Consider the following 17,836-nt stretch of genomic DNA (forward strand, 5'->3'; position numbering starts at 1 on the left):
CTTACCATATGTACATAATGCCAGTACAATGTGATAACTTCTGTACAGTGTTCTCTGTATTGGAATTATGTGCTTGTAGCTCCCATTTAATTGTGTGTTCTTTGAAAGTATATTACTACTATGCATGTACCAGTGACCTTCACAACATTGTGTTATGGTTTCTGATACAAAAGCAGTTATTAACATGGTTTGTCTCCATTGTCCTCTCCCTGATATGTACTGGCCAGTAACAAATGATTAGAAAATTCAAGAATTTAAAGAATATAAAGAACAGATGTTACTTTTAAGAAATATCAATTATATGGTATGTCATTAGAAGACAATCAGCTTTTCCCGGATTTGGTATTTCTTACTCAGGGCCTTAATATAACTAACTTTTTAGTTCTAAGGCATGGGAGTATCTTCTCTATGTGAAATACCTTTAAATGATATGGTTTTGTTATTTAATAATTGAATCATTTGTGATGGGTATTTGATACGATGTTGACTGTTAGCTCTGAACGTAAAGATAAAAAATACAACACAGAACTGCTCTGAAATGCTTGCATTCATTTGAAAAATAATATGCCAACTCTGTTTTTGTTAACATTCATTTTATAAAATACCTTAAAAGAACAGATAAAATTGTACTGGAGTTTACATAATAACCAGAATTGAAAAAGGATGAATAAAATATAAATTAATTGAACACACAGCTATTTTGCCACATTAGACAAGTTTTAAAAAGGTATTAAAAATAAAATAGTAATTGAGAAGAAAACCCTTCACTCAACTGCTGTCATTTTCTGCAAACTCTTCCTAGAAGCACTAAAATTCCAGGTCAACAGGCAGTACCTGTATTGTTGAAAACATACTGCAATTTGCTTTCAAATCTGTCAGCGTAACAGAAAAAAAAAAAAAACTGAAAAATTTAACTGGGTTAGACAATTCAGTGCAAATTAAAGCTTCAAGTTGAAGATCTGAGAGGAAAAATAATGTCCAAACTGTAAGAAATGCTTCTGGAACTGAACAAGAAAAAAATTCACATTATGAAGAAATCTTTGCAAGTGTTCATGTGTGTGGAATATTGAGTTAACCAATGGGCCCTCTGAGGTTCATGGGCAATTAGGGTTCTGTTATTAAGACTATTTGCAATATAGGCAAGGGAATATGGATGGGGAGGGGTCACCTTTGTGGAAGGAAGTTCAAGTTGACCATAAGCACTGCCGATTCAATTCTAGAAAATTTGGCCAGGATAGCTATTACAGACATCAAGGGGAAAAAGAGATTATGGAGATAATTTACTGGATTATCTTTAAAGGTAAGTACTTCTGCCCCAGAGTATGTTAGGGGACAGGGGAGAGCAGGTTAATGTTGGCCATGATCTGTTTTAATTATATAAATGATATGTTGTCGTGGCTTTAATTATATTACCAAATCTTAAGAAATGGGAGGAATGTCAAACTTTTTGGATCACAGTGAAACCAAACCTGGATCATTTCCAGCCATTAATGGCTAGTCACTTTTATGATTAAAAACTGTGTTTTTGTTTATTTCCTCAAAAAAATTTTTTTTGAGTTAAGTAATAGGTAGCAGTTAAGTTTTTCATGACAGTGTTTGATAGAAAGTTTCCCTCTTTCCATTCCATACAAATTTTTGATTTGGTCTTTTTCACGGTAAAACTAATGGTTGCTATTGAGAACTAGGTACAGAGGGATTTTGGTGCAGGCTAGTAAGTTTTCTTGCAAAATAGATTTTAAAAATTTCAGGCCTAAACTTACTATATTGTCACTATTTTTTTCTCACTTTCATTGGAAATTTTCACTCATTTTTAAGATTGTTTGAATGAGATTATAGTATGCTTTCTAACACTCACATTTTACATCCTTCCCTGATCTATTAAGAATGTTATCACAATGAAGTGGCAACTTTTGGCTTTTAGACTGTACCAAAGATCAGCAAGTCATAAAAAAAAAGAAAAAAAAAAACCAAACACAGTGCTATTTCAGCATGACATCAGAAAATAATAAAACAAATGAAAAATCATGATGATATAAACTGGAGTTCATAAAGCAATGGAGAATTAGCCAATGCAATTTTTAAAAACATAAAAAACTGCCCTCATATACTTACTTACAGGAAGAACAGTTAAGGCAAATTAAAAATTCTCTTCCAGGGACATGACCCAGCTCAGAATCAGATGAAGAAATTAAAACATGAGCACAAACTATCCAAGGCCTATGACTCCTCAAGTACCTCATGTTAGACCAAGTTGTCAAGTCAGGGCACGTGTCAGTTCACAAAGAAATGTGCTGGTTCCCTCCCCAGGTCAACACGACTATTCAAGTCTTGACTTAGTTTCCTTTGGCTCTGCTACACATTTGGTCACATGCTTTCAAGTCCCAAAGAGACACTCATTACCAGATGCATCTTTTCACATCACACTGTGTGAAGTTAAACGAGTGACAGAAATGTGCACAAACTCGCAGGCAGTACATTTAGAAAACCACCTGTGGGTCAAGCATTTAACACAGACCTGGTTTCGTCTCAATTCTTTACTAAACAATAATTTAAAAAGACGACTGCCTGAAAATTCTGAAGCACTGGTGGAAACCTTCCATGCTTTTGTCTAGCAGAGACACTTTTTGACCATCAAGAGTGTGGATAAAGGATAACAAACAGAATACCACAATCCAATCACTTTGTGATGGTTTGTGCTTTAAGAACACAGTGCCTGACAGCACGGAGCACATCACTGGTGCCCAATAAATATCTGTAGGTTTAAAAGTAATAATGTGGTTTCTGAAGAACCTACTTTCATTTTGCAAAAAAGGCAAAACTATATAAATTTCTTTCACCTGACTGGATGGAACAACGTGGAGCAATGAATGAGACTCTAAATATTAAATATGAGCTCTAATTTGATGGTAGAGAGAAAATTACTATTAAGAATTTTGCAACAACAAACAAACAAAAAAACACGTTGCCACAGTAGCATTAGCACTTAACAGTGCATCAAAGATTTACTGTTTCCACTGCAAGAGGAACTGGTTCCTAAACTTGTTAGGTACCAGAGTGTAATCACTCAAACAGGAAATGAAGTCTGTTCCACTTTGGGAAAGGTATGCTCATAATTTTATCTGAAAATTACTAATACACTTCTGGGAGATGGCCTCTTATTCAGTATATGCCTCGTAAGTAATGCAGGCATAAATATCAAGGGACCGCGTTGCATAACTTTAGTATGGCACTGTCATGTGCAAGTGTATTTCTCCCACCTCTGCAGTAGCTGCTTTCCAATATTTCAGGTTTTTTTAACAGTCATTACACCTCGAGAATGACAAAGATGAGAGTGTGGAAGATTAAAGATCACAAAACTTACACCAAAAAGGGAAGCTCTTCTATATTATATGAAAATCCCTTATAAAAGGCAGTTCATGAACCAAAAAAATGCTTTATACATTCAGATTTTCCCCATCTCTCAACAGTGATGGTTTCCAAAGAAAAGACTCAGTAGTGAAGGCCACACACTTGTTTTGCATTAGTTTGATACGCTGAAAATCAGAACCTTTAAAGCATCTTGTAAATGGGAGAAATGAAATTGGACCTGGGTAGGGGGCTGGGATGGGAGCAATCACAATGAATATGGGACTTCGCTGTTGATGCACACAGCAAGGGAGTTGGTAGGAAATGTTACAGCAGACCTGACCACTGTACAGAGGGTTGATCAAGAACACAGTACAGGTATCAAAAAAACCAAAAATCTGAAAACAAAAGTAAAAAAACAAACTGCAACTTTGCCAACTTGTAAACAAGGAAAAGCATTTCACAGATTCAAAGTTCAAGGGAAGTAAACGTCTTTAAATTATTTTTGTCAGTTCAACCCTGATTTAAAAGTATGGCTAGCAAAAGTAAGGAAGCCACAGCCCTTGGCATCCTGAGCAAGCAGCAGCTGTCTTCTGAGAAGCAGCCACTTCCAAGCCTCTCTTCTCAATGATGCCACGTGAGGAGGAGAAAGCTTCTCTCTTGAATCCCATCTCACTTTTCTCTCCACACGCCTGGGATAGTCAGCGATTGCTTCGCCTTCTGGTCTTTATGATCTTGGTTGCTATAGATTTAGACGTGGGGAGACTGGAGGGGGGAAGGCAAATTCTCGGAGGATGCTACGGGCCACTTCCACATTATTCTGGGCTATCTCTAAGGCTCTTTTCACTTCTTCAAAGGCATAACCCTCTCCCATGAGTTTTGCAATTTTTGCATCGACATTTTCCAATGCTGCCTCAGGCCCGTGGGGTTTTCTGTGATGAATTTCCGGTGCAGTCCTGCGGGGTCGTGGTTTAGGAGGTCTGGCTGGTGCTTGTGAACCATCTGAGTAGATTTTAAAGAGAAGTATTTAAATAAAGAGATAAAAAGAAAGATATTATACATCAGTAGGATTTCATTATTTTATATTAAAATAGTTTTTGTTTCTACAAAAAACATTTTTATATACTGTGGTTGAATAGGTTATATTGTCCCTATTTTGAATGTCAGGAAAACAAAGGCAAGGTGTGTTGGAAATTTGAGAACACAAATGTCTTCCCACTTCTATATATTATTCTTTAAATCATATGAAATAAAAGATACAGAAGAAAACAAAATTACTGAAAAAGAAAAGCTTTCACTCTGGCAATACAGTAACCCTTCTCTACTATGGTGGAGATAATTTTCTGGAAAGTTTCTACTAAAAGAAACTGTTACAAGCTCAAGGATATTCCTGCTAGAACATACCCATCAGGTCCTACGTCCCACCCCATGTCACAAGCAAGACTTCAGAGAAATACGCTTTGCAGCATATTTTTCCAGTTAGATGCTGGGGGGAAATAATGAAATAGCAGATGCTTTGCGACAGCCGTTAGTCAATAGGTTGGTGCTTTGCTGAAATACTTCATCCAGATTCCAATGCAGAAAGCTTAGCTTGAAAAATAAGCAAAACCAGCAGAAACATTAGTGGAGAACTGGGTTCCAGGTCAGTCTCTTGATACTCGTTTCTCAAAGTTAAACCAAATGACACTGGTGTCCAAAAATGGAAAGTAATCTCATTAAGAACAAAGAAAATATAGGCCACCATCATGCAGATCACCAGGAAGTGGGCTAGTAACTTAAGGGGACATTTTTATCACAGATTTCCATTTATCTGTATATGGTATGTAATATTAAAAGCCTAGATTTAAAAAAGAGACTGAAAGCTGTCTTAAAACCATAAATGTTTGATGGCATAAATTTGACAAGACAGACACCAATATTTATTCAATGTTTTTTTCCTTAGATGACTGACAAGTGCAACATTCAGGGACACAGTTAAATAAACAAAGAAGTGAGGCTAGAACACAATGCCTCAGGACTCCTGTGCTCGTCCTGTCCTTCCTGATCTCCACTCCCTTGCCAACTTTCCTGTTGGCGTCTGAAAACGCTGTAAGCTGATATTTTCAATAATAAATGTAAATCCAAGAATCATCTGATACATTATTTCATATTTTCTCAAAGGTATATTTATCTGAGAAGGTAATAAAAAAATTCTATTTGCAATTCTAGCACTATCAATATAACATACACAAAAGCCTCCAGGATGAAAATATTTAGTTCTACACAAAATTGGATGATAGTCTTATTTTTGTTTCTTTCTTACAGAATAATATCTACTTTGAACCGATATTATAGCTATAGATAAAGCTCATTCTACTCAGACATAAGAACACACATTAGTTTCTGGTTCTTGGTAAAGTCTGTGTTGTTTTGTGTATCTGTAACTAAACATCTCAAATTATTACGGTCTAGTAAACTGCATTTCTTACTATTGAGGTTTCATTTATTTTTCTATTAAGTATTTCCATTAATGTCATGCAGAGATGGACAATAAATTATGCTTTGCTTCTAATCCCTTCCAAAAAACTATTAGAGATTCTAGCAAGACTTCCTTTAATCAGTTACCACGAAATTTATACATTGAAATACTGTCTGTTCTGGCTTATTTTTCGGTGTGAAAAGGACCTAGAAGTAAATACAGAGTTAAATTCCTTGTACTGGTAGTTTTTGAAGAATTTTTCCAATACTGTTCTTTTGTTCCTATCTAAAATACTGAGAAGGGCACATGACTATTAAGCATTTTTGATAAGTATAGCTGTGTAGACTACTCAACTGGGAAAGATGATGTAACAGCAAGACCTCTCATGGTATAATAAAAAATTAAGTTTTAGAACTTGTAGATTTTAGACTTAATAAACACGTGTCTTTGATCTTGGTAGATGACTCTAAAAAATATGACATCTATCACTAGGAAAACCCCCAAGAAATCTATTCACTCTGTGAGGCTGCTATAGGTAATACTGGCCAAATGTAATGGGAATGTGCAGATGATAATGTTTTCTTGAGAAAGTTATTCTCTTCTTAAAAAAATCATAAGTACTAAGCATAATTCAGGAAGCCCAAGTTAAGTTAAACCAAATGTTAGGGAAAATAAAACACCCAACAAAATGATTAAATCGAAACTAGAGGAGTGAAGGGATCTCTGGTCTATTTCAAGTATCAACTAGAGGAAATGATTCAAACCACTTGTGGAAAGAATCACAATAGATTTTGGATATATTTTCAGTAAAAAGGAGAAACCTCTGAAGCAAAGATTAGTGTGTCCACAAATACATATTTTTCTTTAAATACAAAACTCTTACATATACCGACTTATTTAACCCTAGTCCTCACCACCCTAACCTGACATGTCTTTGGAATCTTACAGATGTCCTGAGTTGAACAGTATCATGTATTAGAGCCCATGAATGGAAGTAAGTGGAAGCTATGTTGTAACTTTTTGCCACCTGTTATATATAAATTTCTATTTATTGCTGAATATTTTATTCAATTTGGAATGTTTTGACTGTTTTAATTGGACAGTGTAGCTCTGCACCAGCAACTGACAGCTATAACTTTTCCAGGTGAGGATGTCAATGAGGAGCACCACTCAGAGACAGATTCATCTCTGCTTGGCCACTAAGGTTTAGAGTGACTTTCAGCTAAGTAAGCAGTTTGCTTTATCATTCTCACTCTGCAAATATACTTTTTTGTCTCCATTTTTAGAGGTGTAACTTATCTCTTCTCAGGTAGTATGTGAATTAATGTAATGCTTGGTATATGTGCTGAGGAGACTTTGAAAAAGAGAGGACAATGAATTCACATCTGTAACAGTAACCACTATACTCAAATGCTATATAGCAAAGCAATTACTATAAATCAATAGGGATTCAAGTGTGGAACAGGAAAAAAAAAACAACCCTGGAATTTGTAGTGAGCTCTTATAAACTTTTAAGCAAGATACCAATAAGCAAGATCTCTTTAAAAAAAAAAACTGTTAAAAAAGTTTCATGCTGATGATTATATCACGTAAAGCCAACCCCCCTCTCTAGACACCTCTTCCTAAAACTCATGGGCAGCCTTCACTGTTTTCACTTCTTTCTCACAGTGTCTAAAAGAGGAGACACCAGGTCCTTACATTGGAATGTGTAGGTGATGGAAAGGAGCAGATGAACTGATCTTAGAGTTCCCTCAAAGGAGTTATCTTGTAGTTTTGTAGCGCACTGGAATGACTGTGAATTTTACAAGCTCTGTGGGGATTTCTGTACCCGAATACATGTATCCTTAAAAATGTGACTGGAAGCACATGTGTTTATTCTGGGGTCACTGTCCATGCTCATGGTATTTTTGAACTCCTAGGAGCAATGGCAACAATATCCAAGCAAGTGCAAGAAGATGTGGAGCCACCAGATACAAACCGTACATCTTCCTGGTCACTAGTTTTACTCAAGGATATGAGAGACTTAATGTTTTTAAAGATGGAAATGTAGACATACCAAGTAAAATGTAAAATTTGTAGACATATTTGAAATAACAAAGATTTTTAAGGCAATTCCCTGCATGTGACGGTCCACTTTTAGTTAAAGACATAATCCCCTTGTCATTCAGAGTTAGCTCTTTGGTGGGGAAAAAGATTTGAGAAGTGCTAGTGTGACAGTATTGGAGAAGGCAATGGCACCCCACTCCAGGACTCTTGCCTGGAGAATCCCATGGACGGAGGAGCCTGGTGGGCTGCAGTCCATGGGGTCTGCAAGGAGTCAGACAAGACTGAGTGACTTCACTTTCACTTTTCACTTTCATGCATTGGAGAAGGAAATGGCAACCCACTCCAGTATTCTTGCCTGGCGAATCCCAGGGACAGGGGAGCCTGGTGGGCTGCTGTCTATGGGGTTGCACAGAGTCAGACACGACTGAAGCAACTTAGCAGCAGCAGCAGCAGTGTGACAGTATACCAACACGATGGACTACCATACAATAATTTAAAGTGACATCGACATTTCAAAAAAAGTTTAATGATGTGTAAGAAAGGTATGATACCATATTATGCTGTGGAGTATGATTTCCACTGTGTGAATGTGTGCATGGTCAACCATGAGAAAGAAGGGCTCCAAAATGGCAATACTGTTTCTATTGATGAAATGGTTCCAGGTGACTTTTGCTTCTTTAAATTCTACTTTATTCTTTAATGTCCATGTACTACTTTAATAATTTTAAACAAAGCTTCAGATTCTGTCTACTGTGCTTTTTACAAGTCTGAATCTTAAAGAATCTTGAGCTTCTGAAACTTAAGAATCTTAAAAAAGTACAGAAATTCACACAGTATCTCCCTAAAGTCATGCGATCATAAGGCAGTTTTGAAATCTCTCCTACAATTTTAGATTTCTTGGTACCTCTTCCTTAGCTCCTGTTTTTGATTTTTCTCATCGGTATCTCCAAACTCAGCTTAGCAATCATTATTATATGAATGAGTGAGTTAAGTTTTTAAACCTAACAACAATATAAATGGCTGCATACTTACTGAATCAAATCCCATCATTTACTAGCTTTGAGACCTTGGGTACAATACTAAACATTGTTGTATCTCACCCATTTAAGTTATGGCTAGATCTTTTTTCCATAATAAAAACTACTCAAAACATATTAAACTAAATTCTGTTATTTATATTTAAAATTATAGGAGCTAAACTGCACATAATCTTTTTTAAAGTTTGAGATATAATTTCTAAGATTATTTTAGTAATTCACTGACAACACTTGGGATGGACATCAAGAGTCTTGGAATACATATTTTTTCATGTATAACAATACCTGAGTATTAAAAATAAATAACTCATTAAGATATAAATCTCATTTTATTATTGACACATAAGTTGGATCAATTATTTCTGAAACTCATTATGTAAGTTTGAATTGCTACCACAATCGATATACTATCTAATTTTAGAAGGACATGTTTTAGATACAGTTTTTACTAAATTACAAGTATCTTCACATACACTATAGTAGGTAATTATGATTGTTAAAAACAGAGCCTAGGTTATAACTTTAATACATTCAGAAAATTGTTATAGAAGAAGTATTAGTATATTAGTATTATCTTTGTAAGAAAAATAACACTATGTTCTGTGGTTTTAAACCTGAAGCTGTGTATAAGGAAAAATATTTTAGGTAGCTGAACTGAAGTAAAACTCTATATATAACACTGCAATTTCCTTTGTTGGAACATAAAACCTTAAAAACACTATCTTAAAACATCTCTAATAACAACAATACACAATTCCAACTCATGTGAAATGAAGCCATTGTTTCCAATTGAGGTCTTAATATAAAATTCATTCAACATCTGATCACTTTTCCTTTAAGTCAGTGAAGGAAAAGTAGTACTGGAATCAATTCCTTCTATGAGACCTTCTTTATTTTGCAGGTATACTTGGTAATAATATCTGTTACAAACACATTTAATACAAATCACGTGCTGAAATTCTAGCATTAAGTGTTGCCTTAAATGTCCTTCTAACTACTAAGAATATTAAAAAGCTCAGCTGTACTCATCAGCATGAGCAAAAACACATCATTATGACTTTGTATTCTGTCAGCTGGATGCCCTGGGTTTTTAAAGAATGGTATTCAAACTGTAGCACATGTGTGTTACAAGAGAAAAGCAAACTGAAAAATGTGTGAAAGCTCCTGCATAGGTAGTATAGACATGAACCCCATGTGAAGAAATAAGCAGATTATTAGCAAAATAATAATTTTACTAATATATGTCACCCATATACAGGTATATATGAATTTAACACAGCTGGTAAAATCCAGTTATTAACTATCATTATAACATATTCATATCATTAAATACTGTTACATCTAAAAACTAGAGAGTTATAAACTTTTGGAGGGGGAGGAATAAAACATTCGGAAGGCTCTTTATATATGAAGATATGCACACATCTTTTTTAGATAAGTGTATAAGGAAAATAATTTTAAATCAAACTTTTGGAATTAGAAATATTCTTTTCATAAAGTTTATAAACGTAAATTAGTCACCATCAACTAGATCACCATAAAAAATAGAAATGGAATTTATAAGATGCAGCAAATTATACTGGAATCTTCAACAGTCATCTTAAAAAGTATAAAATGCTACTGCAAAGTAAGTGCTGTTAGTATACCAAAGGCACATATCATCCAGTCTCAAGTTTTTGATAGAAAGAGCTAATCCAGAAGGCAAGCTAAGTCCCTCTTCTAGTATGAAATAAACTAGTGGACAGCTTGGTAGCCCTGTGAAGGAGCATGTGAACAAGTATCTTGCTGGGAAAAAAGTATCTTATTTTCCATGGTTTGACTGTGTTTGTAAAGAGAGTTCAAGGAGTCAGTTGAAATATTTGATGTTACAGCTAGCTGAGACCCTCAAAGTAATATCAAGACTAGTTTTTCACTCAGGTAAAAAGCCAGTTCAGGCTTCTGGTAAATGCCTATCTGGGGATATTTCAATGGGTTTGTCACTCAAAGTTCTTCCGTGAAATTTCTAGTGTAATACTAACTGGAATTTCTACCAGTTGAAATCATATATGTAAATGATGTTATTCTGGGCTCAATAATACCTGCATGCTATGGTGTAAACTATAAAGCTGTGAAAATATAGGCCACAATCCTTCTTGTAACTTGAGAATATGTTTCTGTTAATACAGAGCTGGTGATACAGAATGTTATTTTTAAATCAGTCAAGGCACTCTTCTCAAAGTTGTATTTTAACATCTCAAGGAATTTGCTTTATTTTCATATATATATATGCTGCTAAGTCGCTTCAGTTGTGTCCGACTCTGTGCGGCCCCATAAACGGCAGCCCACCAGGCTCCCCCATTCCTAGGATTCTCTCCCTTTCAACTGAAAATAGTGTTTCAGTGGGTATCCATGGATATATCTGAAATATTGGACTGGCTAGAAGTAAACTGGTAGAGACAGCATGGACCAAAATTTGAAAAAGTTAGTAAAATTTTCCGAGTTATATTCAAGTATGAAAACTTATGAAACTACAGAGGGATTTTTATGCATCTCCCATGGGTGTCATCAAGAACAGAGCTATTGTGTTAATAATTCTCAAAACAGCTATCTACCTTGATTTGGATGTTACAGAACGGACAACTGCTCACTATTAACAAATCTGTGAGCTGAAATTTGAGCTTGAAAGCAAACTGAATGCAACAATACATTAAAAAGGATCATACACCATAATCAAGTGGGATTTATCCCAGATTGCAAGGATTTTTCAGCATCCATAAATCAGTTTGATATATATATCACATTAACAAGCTAAAGACTAAAAACCATATGATCATCTTGATACAGAAATGCTTTTGATAAAATTCAACATCCATTTCTGATAAGAACGTGGGCATATAGGGAACATACCTCAACATAATGAAGAACATACAGGGCAAACCAAACATCATACTCAACAATGAAAATCTGAAAGCATTCTAAGATCAATAAGACAAGGATGCCACTCTTGCCACTTTTGTTCAAAATAGCTTTGGCAGTCCTAGCCACAGCAGAGAAGTTAAAAAAAAAAAAAAGGAATCCAAATTAGAAAGGAAGAAGTAGAAAACAAAACAAAACAAAACTGTCACTTTGGAAGATAGCTTGCTACTATACACAGAAAACTGTAAAGATGCCACCAGTAAACTACTAGAGCTTATTCGTGAGTTAGGTAAAGCTGCAGGATACAAAACTGAAATACAGAAATCTGTTACATTTCTATACATTAACAATAAAGTATCAATGAAATTAAGAAAACAATCCCATTTACTGTCACAACAGAAAGAATAAAATACCTAGGAATAAAGCTACCTAGGAAGGCAAAAGACATACTCTGAAAACTATAAAACACTGATGAAATAAACTGAAGGTGATGCAAACAGAAAGATATATTCTGTTCTTGGATTGGAAGAATAAATATTGTCAACATGACAATACTACCCAAAGCAATCTACAGATTGAATGCAATTCCTATCAAATTACCAATGGCACTTTTCAGAGAAGAAATAATTTTCAAATTTGTATTGAAACACAAAGGACTCTGAGTAGTCAAAACAATCTTGAGAAAGAAGAATGGAGCTGGAGAAATGACACACCCTGACTTCAGACTATACTACAAAGCTACAGTAATCAAAATAGTACTGTACTGGCACAAAAACAGACAATAGGAATCAATGAATAGAATAGAAAGCCCAGAAATAAACCCACACACTTATGGTCAATCTATAACAAAGGAGGCAAGAATATGCAATGGAGAAAAGACTGTTTCTTCAATAAGTGGTGCTGGGAAAACTGGACAGTTGTATATAAAAGAATGAAATTAAAATAGTAGCATATACAAAAATAAACTCAAAATGAGTTTAAAGACCTAAATAGAAGACCAGGTATTATAAAACTAGAGGAAACCAAACAAGGGATTAACTTCCAAAATATACAAATAACTCATCCAGATCAGTTTTTACAAAACACAAAAAATGGGCAGATCATCTAAAGAGACACTTTCCAAAAGAAGACATACAGATGGCCAAGAGGCACATGAAAAGATGCTCAACACTGCTAATTATTCAAGGAATGCAAATCAAAACTACAATGATATATCACCTCACACAGGTCAGAATGGCCATCATCAAAATGTCTACAAACAATAAATGCTGGAAGGGGTGTGGAGAAAAGAGGACCCTCCTACACTGTAGGGGAGGATATAAACTGGTGCAGCCATTATGGAGAACAATATAGAGATTCCTTAAAAATGAAAAATCAAGTTACCATATGATCCAGCAACCCATTTCCCAGGGATATATCTGGAAAAGATAAAAAAAATTCAAAAAGATATATGCCCCCCAGTGTTCATAGCAGCACTATTTAAAGTAGCCAAGATATGGAAATAACCCAAGTGTTCATCAATAGCTGAATGGATAAAGAGACTATACATACATACGATGGAATATTAGGTAGCCATAAAAAAGAATGAAATAATACCACTTGTACCAACATGGATGGACCTACAGATTATGATACTAAGTGAAGTAAATCAGACAGACAAAAACAAATCACATGATGTCACTTATATGTGGAATCTGAAAAAAGTGATATAAGTGAATCTATTTATGAAACAGAAACTCACAGACATAGAAAACAAATTGGTATAAAAGGGGAAAGGAGCAGGGACGGATAAATTAGGAGTTAGGGATTAGCAGATACATAGTACTATATATTGGAGAAGGAAATGGCAACCCACTCCAGTGTTCTTGCCTGGAGAATCCCAGGGACTGGGGAGCCTGGTGAGCTGCCGTCTATGTAGTCGCACAGAGTTGGACACGACTGAAGTGACTTAGCAGCAGCAGTACTATATATAAAATAGATTAAAAAACAAGGTCCTACTGCATAGCACAGGGAACTATATTCAGTATGTTGTAATAACCTATAATGGAAAAGTATCTGAAGATGAATATATATATACACACATACTATATATACACAGTACATATATATACACATACAAGAAAGATCTTCACAACCCAGATAATCATGATGGTGTGATCACACACATAGAGCCAGACATCCTGGAATGCAAAGTCAAGTAGGCCTTAGGAAGCATTACTACAAACAAAGCTAGTGGAGGTGATGGAATTCCACTTGGGCTATTTCAAATCCTGAAAGATGATGCTGTGAAAGTGCTGCACTCAATATGCCAGCACATTTGGAAAACTCGGTAGTGGCCATAAGACTGGAAAAGGTCAGTTTTCATTCCAATGCCAAAGAATGCTCAAATGACTGCACAGCTGCACTCATCTCATAAGCTAGTAAAGAATGCTCAAAATTCTCCATGCCAGGCTTCAACAGGACATGAACCGTGAATTTCTAGATGTTCAAGCTGGCTTTAGAAAAGGCAGAGGAACCAGAGATCAAGTTGCCAACATCTGTTGGATCATTGACAAAGCAAGTGAGTTCCAGGAAAACATCTACTTCTGCTTTTCTGATTATGCCAAAGCCTTTGACTGTGTGGATCATAACAAACTGTTGAAAATTCTTCAAGAGATGGGAGTACCAGACCACCTGACCTGCCTCCTGAGAAATCTGTATGCAGGTCAAGAAGCAACAGTTAGAACTGGACATGGAAAAACAGTTTCCAAATTGGAAAAGGACGTCAATGCTGTATATTGTCACCCTGCTTATTTAACTTGAATGCAGAGTACATCATGAGAAATGCTGGATTGGATGAAGCACAAGGTGGAATCAAGATTGCTGGGAGAAATATCAATAACCTCAGATATGCAGATGACACCACCCTTATGTCAGAAAGCAAAGAAAAACTAAAGAGCCTCTTGATGAAAGTGAAAGACGAGTGTGAAAAATTTGGCTTATAACTCAACATTCAGAAAACTAAGATCATGGCATCTGGTCCCATCAGTTCACGGGAAATAGATGGGGAAACAGTGACAGACTTTTATTTTTTTGAGCTCCCAAATCACTGCAGATGGTGACTGCAGCCATGAAATTAAAAGATGCTTGCTCCTTGGAAAAAAAGCTATAACCAACCTAGACAATTTATTAAAAAGCAGAGACATTACTTTGGCACAAAGGTCCGTCTAGTCAAAGCTATGGTTTTTCTAGTAGTCATGCATGGATGTGAGAGTTGGCCTGTAAAGAAAGCTGAGCACTGAAGAATTGATGCTTTTGAACTGTGGTGTTGGAAAAGACTCTTGAGAGTCCATTGGATAGCAAGGAGATCCAACCAGTCCATCCTATTGGAAATCAGTCCTGAATATTCATTGGAAGGACCGATGCTGAAGCTGAAACTGCAATACTTTGGCCACCTGATGCAAAGAACAGACTCACTGGAAAAGACCCTGATGCTGGGAAAGACTGAAGGCAGGAGAAGGGGACGACCGTGGATGAGATGGTTGGATGGCATCATCGACTCAACTGTCATGAGTTTGAGTAAACTCCTGGAGTTGGTGATGGACAGGGAGGCTTAGCATGCTACAGTCCATGGGATTGCAAAGAGTTGGACACAACTGAGTGGTTGAACAGAACTGATATACACACAAACACACACATATATATATTCAGTTATATAATACTTTGTTATATACCTGAAAGTAACATATTATAAATCAACTGTACTTCAAAAAAAAAGTCAAAATACAGTTAAAAAAATACTGATATAGGACAAAAATTTACATAGGAAAAACTTCTGATGCTTCTAATTGTGAGACAAATATATTGTTTTAATTCTTTAATATGTGTATGTTCAGCATAACATCTATCAGCTACTCTTCCCTCCTCCCTTGTATCCAGCCACTCATCCAATATGTGCTAGGCACTCCTCTGGACACTTGGGGATATAGCAGTGAACCAAATCATGCATATATCTTTAAAGCATTAATATTTGAATGAGGAGATAAATAGTCAAGCAAACAAATTAATGGAAGGCGGTATTAAGAAACATAAGGCAAAAGAAGGGGATAGAAAGTGACTGTGTAAAGTAGGGGGAGCTATTTTAGATATGGTGGGTCAAGGAAGGCATCCTGAAGAAGCAGATCAGCAGCATTTCATTAATAATGGCTATGAGTATGACTTGTAGTTACTAAAATGGTATATCCTTCTATAGGGTTGGCAAAAAAGTTTGGATTTTTTTGAAACATCATACCAAGATCCTGAATCAACCCTTTGACCACCCCAGCACTTACTGACTGGCAGCTGAACATTGCATGATAGCCCTAAATAAGCTTGAAAATTAACAGTCTGGTGCTAATAGTAATTCTAAAGAGTTTTTTTTTTTTTCCTTTAATGGAAAAATAAGAGAATGCAACATTTCAGTGTATATAGACATCTTTGCCATTTCTCATATCTGATATGGCAAAACAAAAGTTAGAAAATGAAATATTTACTTACTTGGCTGTCTTAGATCTTCCCATGAGCTCAGTTAGAGAATGAATAGATTTTTGAGGCACAAAACATGCCTTACTGACAGATTAAAATTAATATTAAGGCTTAGTTTAATATTTTCTGTGAGACAATTCTATAGGCATTCTTCACATAATACATGCTTTAAGAGCAAATGCAAAGGTGATAAAAATACTTTCTTAGGCTGGCAGCACTCATTAAATTATATAATGAATGAAAGGTGCTCTAAAAAGCACTATGCAAATGTAAGGTATTATTCTTAGTATTATTAGCCAACTTACCCGAAGATGAAGGAAGCGGATCATAGTCCTGGGATGCTCTGTTGGATTTGACATTTTCACCTGGTAATCTCCTAGCAGGAGGCAAAGGAACTTGGCCACTTGCTGGATCAAAAAAGGTATCTTAAAAACAAAGATAATATTCAGATTAAAACTATTATCTCTGCGAACTGGCTGAAGAAAACAATTAGAAATTCTCTGTAAAGATCAATTTTTGAAAATAAGAAAACATTTCATGACTGATAGTAACCATTTCTAACCTGCCTGCATATTTCGAATTTGTTCATCACTTGGTCAAAAATGCTTTTCCCTGTTTTTCCTAACTGATGCACACTACTAATTTTGTATCTTTCAGATCTCTTATTTGATGGTAAAATTGTTGATGATAAAAACTGTTTCTAATTTTAATTTTATGCCCCAATTTATCCTGTACAATGAATAGAAACTGTTGTAAAGGCAACAAGTGGATTTTGAATTTTGCTGTTATAGTATTATCATATCAATTAATATCTCTCAAGCATTAGGCAGACATAATCTGTAAAATGGGCTTGACATCTAAAGGACAGGGACTTAATCTTATACTCAACTGTGTTTGAATTATATCTCCTAACAGAAACATGGTACCAGGCACACTGCTTGGTAAATAGCCTGCACTTCATTGATACTTACTTTTAACTACCAAAAACTAATTTAGATTCTGATTTTTCATAAATTTAAATTCTGTGAAATTTGTATTGCTAATATAAGGTTAAAATGTTAACTATTAAAGAAGAACAGATATTTCATTGTTTAAAATTTCATTTGAGTTTGATATTAAAAACATGTAAGAATTTGATAATTTTAGAAGGAAATGCATAGACTAAAGTTTGACTAGACAATGTAAGGCAAGAGTTGAAGTCATTATTTTCTTTCCTTATTTGAATACAATAATTATCCCCAGCTTTGCTAGAGACATTTTTTTAACCTAACCAAGGCTACTTAATTTGATTTCATTAATTTTGAAATTAAAATGAGTCTTAGATTCTGAGTTTTCAATAATTAAAAAGTCAATAGATCAGCCTCATTAATTTTGCTGAAACATTTTAGGAAGGAGTAAGAAGATAAATTCCATGCAACAAATATTAATCTTTTGATTTTGGAAGGCTAACCAAAGGGACCAAATATGGTTATTTCTGCATAAATATAGAAAATTTCCAAAGATTTACAGTTAAATGTTCAATAAAATTTACTTTGAATTCTTATTCATTCTA

At 35.2% G+C, this 17,836-nt stretch overlaps 1 protein-coding gene across 9 annotated transcripts in view; it reads right to left on the reverse strand.

Moving 5' to 3' along the window:
- CBLB (Cbl proto-oncogene B) overlaps positions 577-17,836 on the reverse strand; it is a 222,574-nt gene continuing 205,314 nt past the window's right edge. For all 9 annotated transcript variants that reach the window (XM_018062089.1, XM_018062245.1, XM_018062197.1 and 6 more), the window contains 2 exons: positions 16,590-16,709; positions 577-4,347 (listed from right to left, as the gene is read on the reverse strand). In XM_018062089.1, the coding sequence (XP_017917578.1) occupies positions 4,088-4,347; positions 16,590-16,709 (380 nt within the window). In that variant the 3' untranslated portion in view covers positions 577-4,087. The remainder of the gene's footprint in view (positions 4,348-16,589; positions 16,710-17,836) is intronic.

This window comes from Capra hircus, chromosome 1 (genome assembly GCF_001704415.2).
Source record: "Capra hircus breed San Clemente chromosome 1, ASM170441v1, whole genome shotgun sequence".
Classification (NCBI taxonomy): domain Eukaryota; kingdom Metazoa; phylum Chordata; class Mammalia; order Artiodactyla; family Bovidae; genus Capra; species Capra hircus.